This window comes from Dunckerocampus dactyliophorus, chromosome 16, assembly GCF_027744805.1.
Source record: "Dunckerocampus dactyliophorus isolate RoL2022-P2 chromosome 16, RoL_Ddac_1.1, whole genome shotgun sequence".
Taxonomy (NCBI): Eukaryota; Metazoa; Chordata; class Actinopteri; order Syngnathiformes; family Syngnathidae; genus Dunckerocampus; species Dunckerocampus dactyliophorus.
The window spans coordinates 14,298,421-14,321,044 of NC_072834.1; the positions used below are offsets into that span (position 1 = coordinate 14,298,421).

The 22,624-nt window shown below is 41.7% G+C and overlaps 1 protein-coding gene and 1 long non-coding RNA gene across 2 annotated transcripts; one reads left to right on the forward strand and one right to left on the reverse strand.

Moving 5' to 3' along the window:
* Positions 1 to 4,309: 4,309 nt before the first annotated feature.
* Positions 4,310 to 22,597, reverse strand: LOC129168740 (uncharacterized). Its single transcript, XR_008566330.1, has 4 exons — positions 22,552 to 22,597; positions 21,175 to 21,212; positions 10,546 to 10,596; positions 4,310 to 9,175 (listed from the first exon to the last, which is right to left on the reverse strand). It is a non-coding gene; the product is annotated as an uncharacterized LOC129168740 (long non-coding RNA).
* Positions 10,894 to 13,509, forward strand: waif2 (Wnt-activated inhibitory factor 2). Its single transcript, XM_054754349.1, has one exon. The coding sequence runs from the start codon at positions 10,983 to 10,985 to the stop codon at positions 12,057 to 12,059; it is 1,077 nt and encodes a 358-aa protein (XP_054610324.1). The 5' UTR covers positions 10,894 to 10,982; the 3' UTR covers positions 12,060 to 13,509.
* Positions 22,598 to 22,624: the final 27 nt, after the last annotated feature.

The following is a 22,624-nucleotide window of genomic DNA, read 5'->3' on the forward strand; positions in this document are numbered from 1 at the left end:
AACAGGAAGTAAGCAGTTTGTACGGCTCACTTCCTGATCAATCTGAAGCCATCTTTAGTGACCCAGGGAAAGGTCACCTTACACCTCCACGGAGGTGGGACCCTTACATAACTGGAAACACCATTAAAAACATGACATGACATCAACGCACACGTTTTTCCTGGAATTCCACATTTTCTGGGCCAAAAAAATCCCATTTTAATGAATATCATTTTCCCGCATTTCTCAACACATTAAATTATTCCAGCATTATAACATTGAGGGTAACAACTTTCCAGAAGTTCCCACTTTTCCCATGATTCCACATTTTCAGCGCAGCATTTCAGTTCAGCCTAAGTTCTTTAGCATTCACCAACAATTTCTACACAAACTCCCTTCTCTAGTTATTATTATTATTATTATTATTATTATTATTATAGCAACTAAGTCGCCTTTTTGAGGGCTTTAACATACTCAACACTCAACTTGCTAAATCTTGTGCACATGGGTATCCTGGAAAAGATGTACATATTTTAGGGGTTCCTGGACACGACCCCCCACACAAAACTAGGTGTGGGCATCGAGCCCCGAACATCGACGGGAAGCGGAACTAACATTCCAATTCTCCTGGGATTGTTAAAATGTTTTTATTTTGATTCCTAATTTCGAAGCCCACTTCGCCAAAATAAGCAAATAAAATAAAGAAATAACCACGAACACCAACAAAGAAGAAGCTGTCGAGCACCGGCAGCTAAAAACTTTGGCTTAACGTCATAAAAAAAGAGCATTCGGCGCAGTGCAACATTTGCAACACAATGCTATCACGCAAAGGAGGGCGCACGACCAACATAATCAATGTTCACACATTGACGGTGTACAAATAACAGAGTAGCTCATCGTTGACGCGTTAGGTCGGGCTTCCTCTAAGCAATCAGAATCAGGGAAGTCCAACAATAAATGACGTCTATCTCCTGCCAGTGGAACCGAGGGTGTCAGGAAGCTAGCTGGAGTGGAAGATTGGTGTAAATAAAGGACGGGGGCTACGGCTACAGCTAGTTTATTCATTCCTTCTCAAGCCACACAACACACATCCGGCCTTTTGGGCTGCATCCTGTTTACTTGTGTTAACAAAATAAGGGTGTCCTAGAAATAGCTTATACCAACACGGAGGCGCAAACTACTTTTCAAAAGTAAAACATCTTTTGTGAAAGTGTACTCCCGTAAAAAGAAGCTGCGTAACATTAATATTCGAGCTGAATGGTTTGATATTTGTAGGTACTGAAAACGGCCCTGGAGGAATTTCATAGTAAAGTTGATAAAAGGTTCATATCGTTAAACAATTGGTGGAAAAGTTCAGTCATTTCATCCAAAAACAAGTCAACATACACACTTTTATGACCCTGCCTCTTAAAAGCATTGGATTCAAGAATTGTTAGGAACTGCAAAGGAAAAGAGGAATCGTAATCGGAACTGGAATCGTTGAAATTCAAACGATGGCCAACCCTACCCAAACCAAAATATATAAAAGAGCATATCCACGTACCGTTAATCTCGTCCGTCATTTTGTTTTGCAGGTGCCACTTTTAGGGGGATTTGGGCCGTACCAGTTTTGGTTGTTTCGTCATCTTTTGTCTGGAGAATACTCAGCAGGCCATTACAAAAACAGCTGTGGGACACAAATGGCCTCTGTGCCGGACTTTGAACACCACTGCTATAACCAGTACATTTTGTTTAATGTGAGAACATTTGATGTTTGAACCTGTTTCCTATTATAAATGATATTTGATATTTTTAATAACATTATCAATGATGTTAGGTTCATTGGAGACTCTAAATTGTCCATAGGTATGAATGTGAGTGTGAATGGTTGTTTGTCTATATGTGCCCTGCCATTGGCTGGCGACCAGTCCAGGGTGTACCCCGCTTGTCGCCCGAAGTCAGCTGGTATAGGCTCCAGCATACCCCCCTAATGAGGATAAGCGGCATAGAAAAAGGATGGATGGATGGATGGGATTAAAGAGCATCACATCTTCGGCATCTTCAGAACCATCTTGTCTGCAGAGCACGTCGTGATGACGGCGTAAAATAAAATAAAAAAAGATGACATTATGAAGCATCAGTGTGATGAGGAGCTTCATAAACATCCCTCATCCCAACGTGCCAGATGGAATTTTAACTTTTTATGACCGTCAGAATATTTTGGCACAGGGCGAGCAAGATGGAAAATGGAATATTAGATGACACATCATTATGAGCGCATTATTAAAAGATACCTTAAGAACAGGACAATAGGATCATACATTACATGCGTATTTCTTATTATTTGTATTGGGTGCTATTGCTACTTGCTAGATTCCTTGTCAAAAACACTGCAAAAATAAAATAAATAAGTTTTTAAACATACTAGATTCAATATAAGCACGACATTTATTTGAAGCCTGTGAATACAGTCATACCGGCTTCAAGGTGCCCAATTTGACCCATTTTGTTTTACCATTATCGTCATTTTGACAGGGCCGCAGTGTCACATTTTGAGTATCATGGCCGCCACCACATCAGTGCAACGTATATTTCTGACCACCAGGGGAAACACTTTGAGGTTTGGCTTCTGGGGGTCTCAGAAATGACCCCAAATTGCTTTTTTGGCTGTGTCACCGTTTTGTATTTTGTACCTCATTTTCTCTATTCTGTTTTAGCTTTTTAAAGAATTCTAAAGCATTACATTTTGTGTATCACAGACACCAGTGGTGACATCTTTTAAAGACAACTACGGGGTGTCCCTAAAGTCTGGACATATCGGCAAAAAATGCATTTATTTACAATTATGTATATTACAATTACAAAAAAATAGATAATAAAATGTTCAATTTAATATAAATTAGGGCTGTCAAAGTTAACGAATAACACGTTAACGTAAATTTCCTTTAACAGCACTATTTTTTTTCACATGCGACTAACACGCGCGTGCCCTGTTTGACCCTCGGCCCACACCGTAGTTTGAGGAAACGCAGCAATAGATGTGGAGCCACAAGCAGGAACAAATACTGAGCATAAATGGACAGAGAAAAGGGTATTTTGTATGGTAAGTTTAGCTTCAAAGCCCTGGCAGATGGCTCTCTCGACAAGACCAAAGCTATTTGTATCTCCTGTCGCTGTGAGTTGCGTTGTCACAGAGTACGTCGACTCTCAAATGCCAGAGAGAAGGCACTGGAGCGCTGCAGGTATTTTTTATTGTCATTTACACAGTGGTACCTTGACATACGGGTGTCCTAACTAACGAGTGTTTCTTAGATACGAGCCGTCTCTCGGCTGATTTTTTTTGCTTAGAAACGCGAGCTAAACTTTGGGTTACGAGCTGCTAGATACCGGCAGGCATAGCCGAGGACAGCTAATTGGAGGCTTGTGTCAATGTGACAGGTGGCAGTGAGCGAGTGCACACACAGCGCTCAATGAAACGGCAGTAAAGGCTCACAAGGGAATTTATTAGCATTGTTATTATTATTATTATTATTATTATTATGTATTAGCATTTGTGCTTGAACTGCTGTGTTTGTCAAAGATGGAATGTGAGTCACAATTATATTTCGTGAGATTATTTGCTTGAAGACAATGATATGTGAGCGATGGACAGTTTGCCTAACCAATGTCTACTTGTCGTACATTGTGTTTGTTTTTTATACATCGAGGTTCATTTTGTGTTGAGCTGTTTAAAAAAAAAAAGAATATTTAATAAACAAAAATTTGCATGAAGCAAACAGATGATCAAAAGTACACTTCTTTTGAATAAAAACGTCCTCCTATCTGTGATTAAATGAACTATGGACAAAATGCAATTAATCACAATTAAATATTTTTATCGATCGACAGTTTGCTTTTTTATTTGTAAATTGTAGTATATTTTTATTGAGAATATTATACAAAAGGTTTTATTTACTAAATGTTGCCATTTTTTTATGATTTCATTGTAATTGTTTTTCACATAATTAATTCTTAAATTTGTTATTTATTTATCAATTGAGTATAAATTAAAATATTTTTTGTATATTGTGTGTATGTTACATGTCCAGGACCCCCTGTACAACTAACTATTTGTATTGGTTCCTATTGTGTCTTGCTAGGCTCCAAAAATAAGACTATTTTAATGTTTTTTTCTGAGACAAAGTGGGCATCTTCACGTTTACATTCTGGCTATCAGGCGATGCTAAGCTACCTGTTTGACTAAGTGACATGTTTAGTTCTGCCACTTGCATCCTTCTGTCCACAGCTCGCTCCATTACAACCCTAAATGACTAATTAATGGTCGGCGGACAGGTGACACCGTCTCCTCTAGATCCATTTCTAACCCCTCGAACCACCCCGTCCCGCATCTTTCATCCTCCACCCTCCCCCTTCGGTCCCTGAGAGGCTGTGACAGAACTCCACCGCCTCGTCCCCTCATGTCTTATTCATACAAAAGCATTAGGAGAAGCTCTGTGGGTGGACACGGGGACGGACGGACGAGCGAGCGGGCGGGCGGGCAAGGCAAATGGAACGAGTGGGCGGGCGCCATCTTTGCTGGGCGTAAAGAAGACAAGTAAAGAAGTAGAAGAGAGAGAAAGTGAAAGTTTGTCAGGAAGACAAAAGAGAGTTTTATTGTGTTGTTGGTGCAGAGATTACGCTGAGATTAGTGTGCAATTATTGTCTGACAACAATGGCTCCTATTTCTTTGCACTAGTTCATTTATCTGTCTGTGTCTGTGTGTGTGTGTGTGTGTGTGTGTGTGTGTGCACACACTCAGTAAACACACACACCACGGAGCATCAAACCAATATGTCCGCCCTGATAAAAACAAGCTGAAATACTCACACACACACACACACACACACACACACACACACACAAATAATCTCTGCAGGCATTGGGTTGCGGTGGGGGAGTCGGTATTGATTTTGAATAATACCCAGTGTGATATTTTTGGGCAGGAGACTTCTCCATGAGTCACAACTCTTCAAGCTTTCACGGTGTTCATTACCGTCCCATGTCAGAGCAAGAACCCTGTTGGTTTTTTACACCACGCAGACAAAAGTCGGTCTAGTGCATCATCGATTCTCTTCCTTCAACTCTCTGGCAGTATTCAGTCACTGATTTGAATTAAAACAGTTCAATTGTGAACAGTTGCATTTTGAGCAGCTAAGATGTAGGAATGCGAAAGGGTGAGGTTTGAGGATGCTTGAGGTCAAGGAGTCAAAGGTCAAATGAGTCCGTATTTCTGAAAGTTCAGGGGTCACTGTGCGCCGTTGCCGCAAGAACCCCATTGACTTTGAATGTGATGTCTAATGCTCATATCAGCACTAGTCAAAGGATATACTGGATATACTGTATGTGGAGCTTTGTTGCTGCTTTCTTTAAGTGTGTTTTTGCTTTCAAATGGCAGCCCATTTTGTGTGTGTGTGCGTGCGTGTGTGTGTGCGTGCGTGCGTGCGTGCGTACTGCAAGGTTCCATGTGTCCTGTGCGGACACAGAGGGACAAACAAGGAGCATAGAGGGACATAAATCTAGATTAGCAAGCAGAGGGAGCTGCGGGGGCAAGAGTGCAGAGGGAGATAAGGCGTGATGGAGATGGTCTTGCTGACTGCTGGCGTCTCTGATAAGCTCCATAAAACCTTGCCGTGACAGCGCCTCGTTTTGGGAAGTCCAAACACACAAGGACGACCTCTCAGGACCTCCGGATTTAGTACCACCCCCAACCGCCATCTAACCACAGCCTAGTGGACGCCGTTGTTACAGAGGAGTGCAACTTGACTCTGAGCCACTTAATTGATTTACTTCAAGCGTGTGCGTGCGGTATCAGCCGCCGTGACCTTGGCGGAGTCGCTGATACCGTCCTCACGTGCGTTGACATGTCCCGCGGCTCGCTGCGTTAAGTCAGCATCACTGCCTTTCATTACACAACGTGTCTGAAGCATCACATTTGGGAGGATGAATGTCTCCACTTGCTCTTTTGGATGTTATTCTTCATCCTGCATCACTCTCATATACACCCTCTCTGTGCCTTATAGCAGGTATGCCCAAAGTGCGGCCCGCAGCTTGGTTTTTATTGGCTTTTGGCATATTGTACAAAGAAAATTAATTCATTATTGAGATATATTATTAGATGTTACACTAATGTGCTTTTTATCACCTATGACACAAAGCTAAGATGTGGATGCTTTGTTCCGATAGCTTAGCATATATTTACATTGGTTGGTTTTAGCATCTTTGATGTACAAACTGTATCAAAGTCACACCCCCGCCTTATAGCATTGTACCTTATAGTATTATAGCTTATAACATTATAGTATTATACTTTATAGCATTGTACCTTATAGTATTATAGCTTATAACATTATAGTATTATACTTTATAGCATCGTACCTTATAGTATTATAGCTTATAACATTATAGTATTATACTTTATAGCATTGTACCTTATAGTATTATAGCTTATAACATTATAGTATTATACTTTATAGCATTGTACCTTATAGTATTATAGCTTATAACATTATAGTATTGTACTTCATAGCATTATACCTTATAGTATTATAGCTTATAACATTATAGTATTGTACTTCATAGCATTATACCTTATAGTATTATAGCTTATAACATTATAGTATTGTACTTTATAGCATTGTACCTTATAGTATTATAGCTTATAACATTATAGTATTGTACTTTATAGCATTGTACCTTATAGTATTATAGCTTATAACATTATAGTATTGTACTTCATAGCATTATACCTTATAGTATTATAGCTTATAACATTATAGTATTGTACTTCATAGCATTATACCTTATAGTATTATAGCTTATAACATTATAGTATTGTACTTCATAGCATTGTACCTTATAGTATTATAGCTTATAACATTATAGTATTATACTTTATAGCATTGTACCTTATAGTATTATAGCTTATAACATTATAGTATTATACTTTATAGCATTATACCTTATAGTATTATAGCTTATAACATTATAGTATTATACTTTATAGCATTGTACCTTATAGTATTATAGCTTATAACATTATAGTATTATACTTTATAGCATTGTACCTTATAGTATTATAGCTTATAACATTATAGTATTATAGCTTATAACATTATAGTATTATAGCTTATAACATTATAGTATTATACTTTATAACATTATAGTATTATACTTTATAGCATTGTACCTTATAGTATTATAGCTTATAACATTATAGTATTATACTTTATAGCATTGTACCTTATAGTATTATAGCTTATAACATTATAGTATTATACTTTATAGCATTATACCTTATAGCTAAGGTTGGGCATCGATTCAATTTGAGCAATTCCGGTTCCGATTGAGAGTCCTTGTTTCGATTCTGTTTTCTAATGATTCTCGATTCCGATTCTTCTCAGTGGTGGGCTCATAAAAGTTTGCATGGTTTAAATGAGGGTGCTAACCAAAGTTCTTGGGTGAAATGTCTGAATGTCTCCATGATTTTTTTAATTATATTAACTTTTTAGGAATTACTTTACGATGAATTTCTCACAGGGCTGTTTTTTAACCTGTATATAAATATCAGACAATTGAACTTGAACATAAATGTTTTGAAGACCCTTTACATGGGAGTACTTATTTTTGAAAACCTCATTAAAAAAACAAAGTTGATGGTTTGATTTAGAATATATTGCTTTTTTTTAACAAACTCTCTTCAACACAATGGTAATTTATTGATGGTCCCCAGTACAAACCAGCGACGAGAGCAACACTTCCCGTGCGAGCTCCCCGCACCGTTACAGAGCAGTCCGGGTACAGTGAGAGGTAACTACCGCTGTTGCTACGGAGCCAAATATCCAACTGCCAACGTGGAATTAACAGCGACAGAGACGAAAGGCCAACGTGAAACTAACTTCACCACAGTAAACAACCACGGTGAATGGAGTAACACTTAAAGCGGGGTCTGGTCAACTTCCTGCTTAAAGCTAGCGTTAACGTCAGGTCATTTGTCTTGTGAAAAAGCACACAGCCTTACGTTAGCTGGATATTTGAGTTTGTCACCGTATTTGCAGTATCAAGTATAATTTGTTTGCTCCTTCAATGTTGGCATAAGACCGACGTAATTTATTATTTTACTTACCTGACACTGGTTGGACAAAGTCCGGCATAGTGAATCAAAGACAGGGCAGTCGGCTTCTTCTTCGTTGGTTATGTTATGTTGCCATTTTTGCCGGTTGGCAGGCTGGTTGATCACTGAACGTAGGCATAGAAATTTTAAAAAATTAACGATTTCGGGAGAATCGGAATGTTAATCCTGGTTCTCATCGATGCTCGATGCCCAACTCTACTTATAGTATCATAGCTTATAGCATTATACCTTCTAACGTTTATTGTAGCCATAAGCTTATAGCTTATGGCGTTACAGCTTATACATTACAGTGTTATACCGTACAACACTGTAGCTTAGAATTTATACCTTTATGTATACCTTATTATGTATAGCACACAAGCTAATAGCATTATCGCTTATATGGAATTATACACGATCGTGTTATAGTATCATACCTTATGACAATATACTGCAGCTTATAGCGTTATACCTAATAACAATTATAACATTGTAGTTTATAGCATAATAGCATATAACAAAAACTTATAGCATTATACACTATAGCCTTATAGTATTATACCTTATAGCATTATAGCTTATAGCACTATAATTTATAGCCTTATAGTGTACCTTGTAGCACCATAGCCCTGTAGCTTATAGCATTATAGCTCATATATAGCATTATACACTACTTTGGCGCTTGACTGTAATTCTGTCCTCTCCATGAGCTGTCCATGGTGCTGAATGTGCTCTCCCTTCCGTAAGAACATATCCGTCTCTCTAGGCTTGTTACATGTCACGAACCAGAAGAGCCTCATTACTTTCTTATTCGACATGTGTTTTACAGACAGATCGAAGACGAGGAGTGTCCCGAGGGAGGGATACGTCTCACTCCCTCAGTCAAAAGTGTTGTGTTTGCTAACACTCATCTTTTGTTTGCTGACTCCACACAGAGGATGAGGACAGCGTGCAAAACCTCCTCACAGGAGACGTTGTAGATCCTCGTCTTTGGAAGCGGGGATCACTCACACGGCACTCAAATCTACTTGCACACTCCACTGGCGCATGGGGGACAGTCGCAGCATGCTAAAGACGAAAACACAAACATGTTTGAGCTAATATATCAAGAAAAGTCATCACCACATGCAAGTCCATCATTAATACAGCAGAATTTTAGTGTAGTGCTGTTCTGTCGTTGCACACTTACCGGAAATGACGACTGCAATATGTACGTGCTTTTTTTTCTTCTTCCTCCTCTCTCCTTAAAAATTATGAATTGCAACCACTCAAATGAGTTCCTAATCTTCTGCTATGTAGCCAAGATGGCGACTACTGAGGGTGGTTTGTGTCCATCGCTGCACGCTTACCAGTTAAGGAGTTTTGAGTGCAACATCCGGGTTATAGAGTCAAAACTATGGCTACGTTCAAACTGTAGGTCAATTCCAATTTTTTTGCTCATATGTGACCTATATCGGATTTTTTCAGGTCAATGTGAACAGGACAATTCAGATTTTTTTCAAATGCGACTCAGGCCTTGCTCATAGGTAGATATAAATACGATATGTATCCAATCTACTGCAGCCTGAATGGTCAGGTCGCAAATATCCGACCTATAGAACATCGAAAGCCGTGTTTTGCCGGGCGAGACTTGGATAGAGGTACCCACAGACGTAGGCAAAAGTTTTTCTTGTCATGCAAAAATTGTTTTTATAAAGTGTTAGTGAAGCGGTTCAAATCAATCCGTCACCACTGCTGCCTCCGACATCCACCCACACAACACGAAAAAAATACATCGCAGCAAGTTCTCCATAAACTACTATACCCAAAATCCTTGCCCTTTTTCATCTTAATCTCCAATGCCGAATCATTTGGTTAAGAAAGTGTTGACTCCCGTTGCACAATATCCTTGAAAGTGCCACAAACGTACCAAAAACAGCACAAAATGGAGCAATGCTTACTCCCATAAAACATACGGCAATGAGCCTGATGTTGTGTTTTGCGCATATGCGTCAATTCCCGGACACATCATGTTCACATTTCTAAATTGCATTTTTTGGCAATGTGAATGACCACATAAAAGATCCAATTTTAAGAAAAAATCCATAGACTCGCGTTTCGCTGACTCACAGTTGCTGGATGAAGACTTGAGTTTCACTGACTCACGGGGAGACACAGGCTCAAGTATCACTGACTCACAAGTGCAACTTGTTGTGCATGTGTTTTTGTGTATGCGCTTAATGACGGGTGACTCGAGTCAAAAAAGTAACCGATCAGAAGAACTCAAGTCAGTAAAAGGAATGAAGTTTCCTGTCATTTCCGGGTACTGAGAGTGCACTGCATTTTTCCATAGGCCTACTTCTCAGCTGAATGCACTTGTGCACTCAAAATGCCAAGTATAAGTATAAGTGTGGAAGTGTGGAAGTGTGTAATACTGGTTTGAGTGAGAGTCCACTTACTTCACGTCTTCTTCGTGTCTTAAGACGCTCTTGCTGATGCTCATCCTTCTTCTGGAAGGCAAAGAAAAAGCAAAAAAGTGTTAATCCTTTGACGCTTGCCGAACTAAGCTATCTCGAGGCGAATATTTTGTGGTGTTGAATGTTTCAATGTATCCCAAGAAGACTGGTCCAGATTCACTGACCAAAAAATCATAACAAATGTTAATATATCAAAATGTTGGATGCGTGACGTAATCAAGGGACTTTTTTTTGGCCATGCACTATACAGTACTTTCTCTCTCTGGGTCATGTGACATGGGAGCCACTCAGGGGGCGTGGCAGCGGACCAGACAGGCTGCGAAAGTCAGCCTCACTTCACTCACGTCCAGGGCACGTGAAGGCGTCATGAGCGTGCCGTTCTGGACCGGTACCGGACCGACGCGGAACCGTACGGGCTAATGCTGGCCGGCGCGTGCACGAGAGAGTACTGCACACACTCCCAAAGGCGAGAGAAGATGTGGCCGCGCGCGAGTGTGTGGCGTTCGTGGACAGCCGTTTTGGCGGGCTTGGCGTGTGTCCGCGCGGAGGACGCGTGCCCGCCAGCGTGCGCGTGCGACAGAGAGTCCGGCACGGTGAGCTGCCGTGACGGCGGGGTCTCGGGAGTGCCGGGAGACGTCCCGCAATGGACGTCCACGCTGATCGTGCGCGGGAGAAACGTGACAACTTTGCGGCGTGGTGCGTTCGGGGCCAACGGCACAGAGTTGGACATGGCGACTTTGTCCCTGGCCTCAAACATGATCCGGGTCATTGAGGCCGACGCCTTCTTCGGACTTCCGCGTGTGCACATGCTGGATTTGAGCCACAACTGCATAGAGTTTATCTCAGCTGGTGCGTTCAATGGACTTGTGGAACTTCGCATGCTGTGCCTCAATGAGTCCATCCTGCCTCAGGTGGCCATGCAACTCTCGGCCGCGCTCGCCTCTAAAAGTCTTCACAACCTTCACCGCCTGGAGCTGGCGGGCAACCGTCTGCGGTCCATCCCGCTGGCAAGTTTGGATGCGTCCAACCTGCACCAGTTAGTGCTGGTCAACAACTCAATCGAGACCATCAACAGAGACAACGTCACCAGCCTGGGGCAGCAGAGGCGCACCAGGGTCTACTTGTCACAGAACCCCTTCCGGTGCACGTGTGACCTGGAAGCCTTCTATTACTGGCTCAAGAACTCATCCCAGTGTCCCGACGCGGCGCTGCTGCGTTGCAGCGAGCCCGAAGCCAAGAGAGGCCTCGCCCTGGAGAAACTACGCGGGGAGGACGTGGACTGCGTGAACGAGAACCTGGAGGCGGTCTCCTACGTGTTCCTGGGCATTGTCCTGGCTCTGATCGGGCTGGTGTTCCTCATGGTGCTCTACCTGAACCGAGGCGGCATTAAGCGCTGGCTCAACAACATCCGGGAGGCGTGCAGGGACCAGATGGAGGTCTACCACTACCGCTACGAGCAGGACTCGGACCCACGACTGGCCAATGTGGCCGTTTAACCCTGTGACACAGCCAAAGACAATAACTTTATTGATCATCTTCTTCATCTCAGCAGGTCAATAGCTCTACTTAATACTGTATGAAGATATTTAACATCTACTCTTTTTAAAACCTTAAGAAATGCAAAGACAACATAGAAAGAGGCAGACAGGACAAAGATTGGTGAGTTTTAAATGAATGAACATGCATGTTAATGTTATTTGTAGGATTAGACGACCAGGATGTAAATAAAGATGTAACTTTAGTATTTGTAAATACACTACTGACATTATTCAAGTGTCTAGTAAAGGCTTCTTTTTCTAAAGGTAGAACTCATTTCATCTCTTTAGTTAACCAGAAATAACTAAAGGTATCATTCCTTCTCATCTTCTCGGGTTTAGTGTCTGAGTGTAAATAAACGTTATATTCTATTAATATTGTTAACATAGGAGAAAGAGGGGAGACTGACAGGGGGGCATGTAGACAGAAGAGCAATTTGTCAGCAGTGTTAAAAGTTGCCATCTGTGGCATAAAAAGTGTGTCGTGCTGTTGTTGGACGTCAATGACATGGCCAGGACATCAACTGATGTCGACTTTGTCCACAGGATGTCCCAAGAGGATGACAAGGCAGCTTTGACTGGATGAGGGGGACACATTCTTGCTAATATTTTGTCTTTTTCATTTTTGAAAAAGTTAGCTAAGCCCTATGTCCACACATATAGTACATTATGATTAAAAAAAATTTTTAATGGGCCCCCTGGGACAAATCCAGACCTTATTTTCAACTCCAGAGTAGGAGTGTCACGAGATACTCTGTTCACGAGACGGGACGATATGCAAGATTGGGTCTATGAGACGGAGAAAGATTTTAACATTACTTTTAAGAAAAGTACAATGAAAAAATATATGACAATCTACTCATTTAATTTCTACTACATTACACTCTTATGCTAGCGGCCCCGCCTCCACCCACCGAGACCAAGAAACTGAACGACTGACAAAAGGGCTCACTCCGTTTATGCTGTTGTTCTATGGAACAAACACGGCAAGGAGCTATAACGAACGCACAGAGTGAACTCTCTCCCTGCCTGTTTGGAGGCAAGAGTTGTGGAAAACTGACACGCCTGCACATTGCAATATATCACACCAGCAAAATTAGAGTTCATTTATTGTGTGATTAATTCATTCATTTCTTATCAACCCAGGCCTTGTGCCCTCAATAAATTTTTTTTCTACATGAGAAATCTTGTGACGCCCCTAGTCTAGAGACAAAAACAATCATCTGATATCAATAGCTTTTAAAGAAAGTCAGGAAAACACCCCGGCTGTGCACTCAGTACACGGATATTGCACATAAAATGATCAAAATGGTGAATGCGCAGCGCTGAATTGCTACCAATAGTTCTCAATAGTCGCCATATTGGCTATGTAGCAGACGGGGATGGACTAATCCACCATTAAAAAGCAGTCATAAGGTAAGTACACGACGACAGTAATGGAGTTGGGATGGCACTGCACTGTCAGAATTTGATCACTCAGGAACTAAGTACAAAGCGTACACAATATACTTATTGAAATGTACCAATGGAAGTACTCCTTTTGATTCATGCACTTCCGTACTTACATTTGAGTCTTCTGAGTGCATAAGTGTGTTCACACTGCGATGAACGTTCCACTCAAAGGGGTGAGTGCGCAGTGCTGGATATTCAATAGTCGCCATCTTGGCTATGTAGCGGAAGAGGATGGGGCATTTCCGCCAAGGGTGCAATGACAGCAATGGTTTTTGAGACAGCACTACACTGTCAAAAAGTGCACACTTAGGCATTAAGTATACTTATTGAAGTGTACTGATGGAAGTATTTCACATGAGACACAGCCATGTGCATGCCTAAGCAACAGCTGGAACAGAGCACAGGTTGATGGTGATGTTGGCCTCTTAAAAAGAAGCTTGAGTATCAGTAGAGTAGGAACCACCAGCCTGAGACCTCCGCACATCTGGAAAAGGTTTTTAACATCTGCTTTTTAAGACTTGGACTTTGATGGCGACCCAGGAAGAGTTTTATTTCCTCTTCGTGAAACATCTTCATCATCACATTGCCAGCAGGAGAATAAAGAATGTTAAAATATAAACGTGTGTTTGTGCGTCACGGACTCAAGACAGTGAAGACGAAGAAGCTTGTGGATGTTTGCATGTTCAGCCCCGCTTCCTCTCCTCAAATATTAGTCATGCAAGGACCTCTTCCTTGACCCTCCCCCCTCCCCCATCCCCCAGCCCGACCTCTCCTCGCTCCTCGCTGCAGGTAAATGATTTTATTCAGCTGAGTGACTTCCTAAGCACGCTGCCTCTAAGCTGGAAAGAAAAAAAGAACCATTAAGAAAAAAAAAAAAGTTTCATTAATGTTCTTCAGCCCGGCCTCCAAATGTCCCGTGCAAAGTGATGAGTCATTGTTTGCTCCGTGTGTGAGACCAAGAGGGTATTTAATGACATCATGTCTTGAAAAATCGCTAACACAACAGCACAAGTGTCTAACTAAATCAGGGGTGTCCAAAGTTTTTCCACCGAAGGCCGCGCACTGAAAAATGAAAAATTTCATTTTGTTTAATATAGACACTTAACCCAATCCAATGTATACCTTTCAACCCTCCGGTTTTCATCAGGAAACTCCGGTATTTTTCCATTCTTCCCCACAACAACCCATTTTAATAGCTTCCATCATGGAAAAAAAATCCCCTCCGGCAGTTCTAAAGCAGCACAGCTTCCGGCCCGCTCTGCAACACTGGCGTAACACATCCTGTAAAACGAGGCCTTCAAAGCACCGCGGACTAAAAATTCCCTCATTTATCCAAAAATGTACTTTACTTATAAATGCAAACGTTGACAGGCATGATCCGATTTTTGGTCTAAAAACAGCCTACATCTGACCTTTGTGTTACAAAACGGCTGGCTGCCAGAATCGGATAGACTAGCAGAGACACAAAAAGGTTTGACAGAGTTTAATAACAAAAAGCACACTCGAACTGCGTGGATGATTAGTCACAAAAAGGCTGACAATGTACAACAACAAAAAAAGGACAAAGCCACAGGCAAAAGGTAAGCTAAGGGAGCAAAAAGGCAAAACAATAGCAAAAGTTAACTAGGAGAACTCACAAGCTACGCGAGAGATCGCAACAGGTGAAGGTGTGGGAGGTGCAACAGTCTGGCGACAAGAGTGAGTCCAAGGCCTGATGAGAAGATTGCTCCCAGGTGTGACCAGAAGGCTGGCACAGACAGGTGGCAGCAGAGCAGCTCAAGCGACACATAACGGTACCGCCTCCCCTCTTACAAAGAGCCCCCTGGCGACCTACCTGGCTTAGACGGATGGAAAGGGTGGAAGTCACATGTCTACACAAACGGTACCATTCTTCATAGAAATGACCCCTCTGGCTGTCACATTTATGTCGACAAAAGCATATATGTTGATATCATCTTAAGCAGGCAATTCTTAGGAATAAGAGGAATGCGGTGGACCAGAACTTGATGAGGGGGTCGATATAAACGGGCTGTCATCCATCCGTCCATCAATCTATTTTCTTCCGCTTATCCAGGTCCGGGTCGCAGGGGCAGCAGTCTCAGTAGGGAAGTCCAGACTTCCCAGTCTCCAGCCACCTCTTCCAGTTCCACCGGAACAACAAGGCGTTCCCAGGCCAGTTGTCCGCGAGGCATCCGGACTAGACGCCCAAGCCACCACAACTGGCTCCTTTCGATGTGAAGGAGCAGTGGCTCTGATCCGAATGACCGAGCTCCTCACCCTATCTCTTAGGATGAGTCCAGCCACCCTGCGGAGGAAACTAATTTCCGCCGCTTGTATTTGCAATCTCGTCCTTTCGGTCACGACCCAAAGCTCATGGCCGTAGGTGAGGGTGGGAACATAGATCAACGGGTAAATTGAGAGCTTTGCCTACCGACTCAGCTCTCTTCACCACGATGGTCCGGTACAGAGACCGCATTACTGCAGACGCTGTGCCGATCTGCCTGTCGACCTCACGCTCCAACCTTCAATCACTCGTGAAGAAGACCCTAAGATACCTGAACTCCTCCGCTTGAGGCAACAACTCACTCCCAACCCAGAGGGTGTAATCCCCCTTTTCCGACTGAGAGCCATGGATTTGGAGGTGCTGAGTCTCATCCCACAAGCTTCACACTCAGCTGTGAACCGCCCCAATAAACGCTGAAGGTCACAGCCCGATGAGGCCTTCAGGACCACATCGTCTGCGAATAGCAGGGATGATTCTATGACCCCAAAATTGGACCCTCTTGACACCTAGGTTGCACCTGGAAATTCAGTCCATGAAAATTATGAGCAGAATCGATGACAAAGGGAAACCTTGGCAGAGGCTAATGTTCACAGGAAACATGCTCGACTTACTGCTGGCAATGCGGACCAGGCTCCTGTTCCGGCTGTATAATGATCGAATGGCACGTAGTAGCGTGCTACCAATACCGTACTCCCGGAGCACCGGGACACGGTCAAATGCTTTTTCCAAGTCCACAAAGCACATGTAGCTGGTTGGCCAAATTCCCATGTACCCTCCAGCACCCTCGCAAGAGGGTACTGGAGGGTGTAGAGGTGTAGAGGTGTAGAAGGGTGTAGAGCTGGTCCAGTGTTCCGCGACCAGGACGAAAACCACATTGCACCTCCTGTAGCCGAGGTTCGACTAACGGTCATACCCTTCTCTCCCTGGAATAGACTTTCCCAGGGCTGCTGAGGAGTGTGATCCCTCTATAGTTGGAACACCCCCCAGGGGGACCACCACTCCGGTCTGCCAATCCAGAGGTATTGTTCCTGACTTACACGCAATAGTGAAGAGATGTGTCACCCAAGACAGTCCCTCAGTATCCAGAGACTTAAGGAATTCAGGGTGAAACTCGTCCAGTTTTGTCACTGGGGAGCGTTTTGACTACCCCAGATACCTCAGCCACGGTGATGGAAGTGTCCGCGTTCGTGTCCTCAGACTCTGCTTCCTGTATGGAAGGTATGTCAGTGGGATTGCGAAAGTCCTCAAAGTATTCCTTCCACCGTCCAACTATATCGTCAGTTGAGGTCAGCAAGCTTCAGTCCACGCTGTAAACAGTGTGGACCGGGCACTGCTTCCCTTTTCTAAGGCGTCGGACGGTTTGCCAGAACCAAAAGTCATGCTCCATGGCCTCACCGAACCAAAGGCAATCATACAGTATGTTTTGTGCAGTATTCAACATTTTAATTACAAATTTTAAATATTATTTCAATGCGCCAAAGGCCAGTAAAAAATAGCAGCGGGTCACAAATGGACCCCAGCCCACACTTTGGACACCACTGATGTACTTAATAAAACAAGTGATTCAAGTTTGCCGCGATTACAAAAGAGCAGTTAGCACCAACTTGTTTAAGATATTACTTTAACGTCTAGTTCTCACATACAGTAGCTTTAAGTCATCACAGTGAATGGATGCTCTTTTTGACTATTTTGTTCGTGATCCGTGCTTGCATTGCTCAGCGGTGTGATTAATTCCACACCATGGGAAACCGCACGCACCGCCAAGGTCACAACCTCTGCAGTCAAAGGCGGCCATGTGTTTTCATGGGCGTTAAAAGACGAGATGGAGAATAACAGAAAAAAGAAAAAAAGAAAACACACGTCTGACTGATCGATTGGCCTCGGATCACAACATGGCTGCGATCCATACGCTCATTAAAGTGATGATGATGATGATGATGCTGTGACCTTCGTCTCTTGGTGAAGGGCACACATTAATGAAGATGTCATTTGGGCATTTCACACTTTAACCGGAGCACAGCTGCAGGACGCGGTGGACCTGCCAGGTCCTCAAAAGGTGACATTGACGCTGAACTTGTAAAATCTTTTATTTGGGGTGGGGGGTGAAGAGAGACTTTTATTGGAGGACAACACTGACGCGCTGCTCATTAAGTTGCTTTTAGGAGACGTCACCACCAAAACCACTACTTTTTTATTCAACTTTACGTGGAGGTGGACTGACAACACTTTTAAACTAAAGCACTGATGTCCAAAACGGGGGCCATTTTCAGGCCGCAGCTCATTTTTTATTGGCCCTCGGCGCATACTTTAAAAATAAAACACATCGATTATTAATGAGACACGTTATTAGACATTACACTCATTTGCTTTGCAGACACTGACACTGCTTTGTCAGTTCTAACATAAAGCTAAGAAGAGACTTTAGCATATATTGACCTACATTAGGTTGCTTTTAGCATCTTAGCACAAAATGTATCAAAGCGGCTATTCTAGTTTTCTGTCTGCGACCCTCGCTGGAAAAAGTTTGGACAGCCCTGACTCACTTGAAGTCACCAACAAGCATCTTAAGCAACTCAAAGAGGTAACAAAATGTAAAGCGACGTGAAATAAAGACAAGAAATGATGACTTTTGAATGTAAATGACTAGTGATCCTCAATACACACCAAATGTCTGCCAGAATTATATTGAAAGCAATGAAGATAAAACATAAACATTATAATTTCAAACTCGTGTTGACAGGAAGTTGCACAGAAGTGAACAAACTCACACTGAAAACATTATTTCTGTGTGCTTTTTGTCTCACGAACGTGTGAGGTGGCAACAGAAATATTACCTCCACCAAGCGCAGCTCAGAAAGTGAGCGCATTTTGGTTTTTGCCAGGGATTGTCTGTTTGTCTGTGTTCAAAATAACTTGAAAGGTTCTCAATGGATTCGGATGACATGTTCAGGAATTGTCCGAAATGGGATTATTGAAGAACTGATTACATTTTGGGAGTGATCCAAAATTCACCCTTTTCCCGAAAACTAATTTCCTACTACTAACTACTTCCACATGTCTCAACCAATTCAAGCCATTCCAACATCAAACTGTTCAACACTTTCAGGCCGTTCAATCTACCTATATTTATAATGAAAAACAATTCAAAATTTTCCCCAAAATTCGCACTCTTCCGTAAAACTGCTATTACCTACCACTACTTCCACATTTCTCAACCGATTCACCTCATTCCAACATCAACTCAACTCATCAAAGTCAGGACATTCATGCGATTAGCCACAGCACAAAAATTCCCACATTTTATCTTCCGGAACGCAAAATGCCTTTTGATCTAAAGAGTTCTAGCTCATCAAAGTATTCAACTAATTAAGACAATTCATGACATTTTCCACATGCCAAGAATTCACACTTTTCTTTACATTCCCATTTTTTGGAATGCAAAATGTCCTTGCTCTAAAAACATTTCTCAACCGATTCAGACTGATTCAAAGTCAAAATTCTCAACTCATTCAGAACATTTAGCTTTCCCAGTACATTGCACTATCACGCGAGGTGTTAGCATGCTAATGTGAGCATGTTAGCATTAATAGTATGTTAACATTAGCATAGTAGCATTTTTAGCCATAAGTAAATACTTATATAAAGGCTTAGCACTATCATGCTAGGTGTTTGCATGCTAATATCAGCACGTTAGCATTGCTAGCATGTTAACATTATCATAGTATCATTTTTAGCCATTTTCATAGCTAGACACATATATAAACACCAATATTATGCTATGTGTTATCATGCTGACATTAGCATGTTAGCAATGCTAGCATGTTAACATTAGCATAGTAGCATTTTTAGCCATTTTCATAGCTAGACATATATATAAACACTTAGCACTATTATCCTATGTGTTGTCATGCTAACATTAGCATGTTAGCAATTCTAGCCTGTTAACATTAGCATTGTAGCATTTTTAGCCATTTTCATAGGTAGACACTTATATAAATACTTAACAATATTATGATAGGTGTTAGCACGCTAACATTACCATGTTAACATTGCTACCATGCTAAGATTAGCAATCTAACTATGTAGATAAAATAAATGTAGGCCTAATATTTACGATATGGGGGGAACTATGGCGCTTGGCAGAGGTGTGCGCTCTCCGAGTGCTTTTCTAGTTTACTTCTATGCATGTTCACATAAAATTAAACCATTACCATTATATGTATTTATTGAAACAGACAAATTAATGGACTTTCATTTAAGTTGTGTTATACTCAATAACAAAAACAAAAAAATCAAACATTTCTAAAAGTCTATGCATTGAAAATGCAGTTATATAAATCATCATTATTGGGCCCAATTAGAAAGAAATGCTCCTTGAAATCAATGGAATTCGCCTGCACAGCGTGCATCTGCACGTGACATGCAGCTCAAAGTGCACCGAAGAAAATGGAATCTCAGCAGTTTAGACCGGCAGCAGCCTGACAACATTTCAGTGGTTGCGATCTGCTTGTCCGAGAGCTACTGTGTCACTTCTACCCCCACCCCGAACACACACGCACAAAATAATGTTACTACACTATGGTGGCGCTGTTACCTAATAACACCCTCCCTCCGACACAGAGTAACACATCAGGATGACAATCAAATGATCAAGTTTCACAGCTGCTTCTTAAGTGTCACCTACGACTGAACCCCCCAAGACCAGACAACATTTTTAAAACGTTCACTTTGAGGACAAAAAAAAAACAAAAACAACACAATCTTTTCAAGACCATCTGCTGCCCCCAGGTGGCCAGCGAAATACAACACAGCTCCTATAATAGGCAGGATTTATGATTAGTACATCCCCACCTATTCACGGATTTATTTTCACTGCTTTAAATTGCAACCTGTTTTTCTTTTTATGGTAACTTGCCGGCGGTCTTAGAACGTAATCTCTGTAAATAGCAGGGATCTACTCTTAAAATTTGTCTCTACTCCAACGGTTCAGTTCCTCATCATCCATACTGTTACAGTGCAGGGTCATCATGGGGGTGGGGGCTATCCTACATGACATTGAGCAGGAGGCGGAGTCACCCTTATTAACTTAAATTAATTCCTCTTTAGTCTAGTAGAGTCCTATTCATGATGGTCCCTCCTGGAAATTACTGTTATCATAAAAGGGATTAATAAGACAAAAGGAGCCCCTCTGAGAGGTTCTGATGAGGGTCACCGTCACGATGAGGTCACCTGCAAACTATAGTAAAGTCAGCCCAGTCAGGATTCTATGAAAATGTGGGGAAGATACACCTCTAAATCCACACAAATAATCAGAGTTTACCAAGATGTTAGCTGGCGTACCTCGTCACAGCTCAGCTCAGCGAGCATCAAAGCATTAACTGCAAAAAAAAAAAACCTGATTAGCTTCTTTTTACACTTGTGTGACAGCTAAGTACTAGGGATGTCCTGATCACATTTTGGACTTTTTTTATAGTCTTGCCGATCCGATCCGATCGTTTGTTTTTTGTTGTTGTTTTAATAATACGCTTTTGTTACAAACATGAATGTGTGGAATTGAATATGGTTAAGAAAATAGCTCTTCAAAGCATTAAAAATAATGCAAATTATTTGCTTTTTTATTACACAGCACGACCAACAATATTGTTTGGCTTTTGTAACAAACCCCTGTGAGTCAGGTCCCTAATCCAATAAAAGATCTAATAAAAGTCCATCCAATAAAAGATAAAATTGGAACAAATGGGCATGCAAAATACTTTTAGGGTAGGACAAATCATTGGACATGGTTATAGATTAATTTGTGGTGTGATTTGGAATATATTACTTTTTTTTAAACAAACTTAGGGCCCTATGAAACCAGTTTTATTTTTTCCCCCAAAAAAATGATCGGCCCCATCTCCTGGCGGAAGCCGATATTATCCGATCTTCACAAACACAGCGGATCGGCAGACGTTCCCGATTCTGAAGATCGGCTCGGGAAATCCCTACTAAGCGCGATAAAATGTGACTTCAAACATGGCCTGCGCACTCAATAAAGCTGTCATGATAGCCACAGATTGACCCTGGAACAGATTATTTTTAATTTACATTGTTTCCTATGGGAGAAATAATCCCTCAGTTTCACTGTGATGGTATTCAACGTGATTAATTGGGTTGAAGTGTGAATAACAGCTTTGTTTGTTGCACACAAGGACACCAAAGTAGACATTACACCTTATCTCGTTAAAAAGACACAAAACAATCTGTGTGCTTTTGTACACTTCACTGACAATAATGTCGTATGTACTGCTTTTTTGTTCTTTTCCCTCCCAACACACAAATCAGTTTATATCAAGTAGTCATTAAAGGTAAAGTGGCCCTCGAGTGGCTGGCTCTACAGTAATTTAAGGATTAGCATCAGTTTTTAATCTCTCGTGTAGGGTGGGAGACAGACCTACACTACCCTAACTTCCATCCATTTTCTATGCCGATTATTCTTATTCACTGCCCTAATTTTAGCTACGTAAATCGATTGCTGCGTTATGCAGTATTGCAAAATATTATGCCCAAGTGTCTAACAAACACTAGCTTGTACTCGTACTCCTGCATAGTACCATTTCTTGCGTCAAAGATAATCACATTAATCGTCATTTAATTACAAAGAAAATAATTACAAATAAAAGTTCATTATTATTGTTACTACTATCACGACATGCGGTTGTATGGAGTGATTGAATTTACCTGTATGGTTTGGCATAGTTTGGCAGTCAGTGCACTGTGTTTAGACGGAACTATTTAGGTGTGGCACCACAGT

Coding starts and splice junctions, on each gene's coding strand:
- waif2 (XM_054754349.1), top strand. CDS start 10,983: ATGCTGGCCGGCGCGTGCACGAGAGAGTACTGCACACACTCCCAAAGG.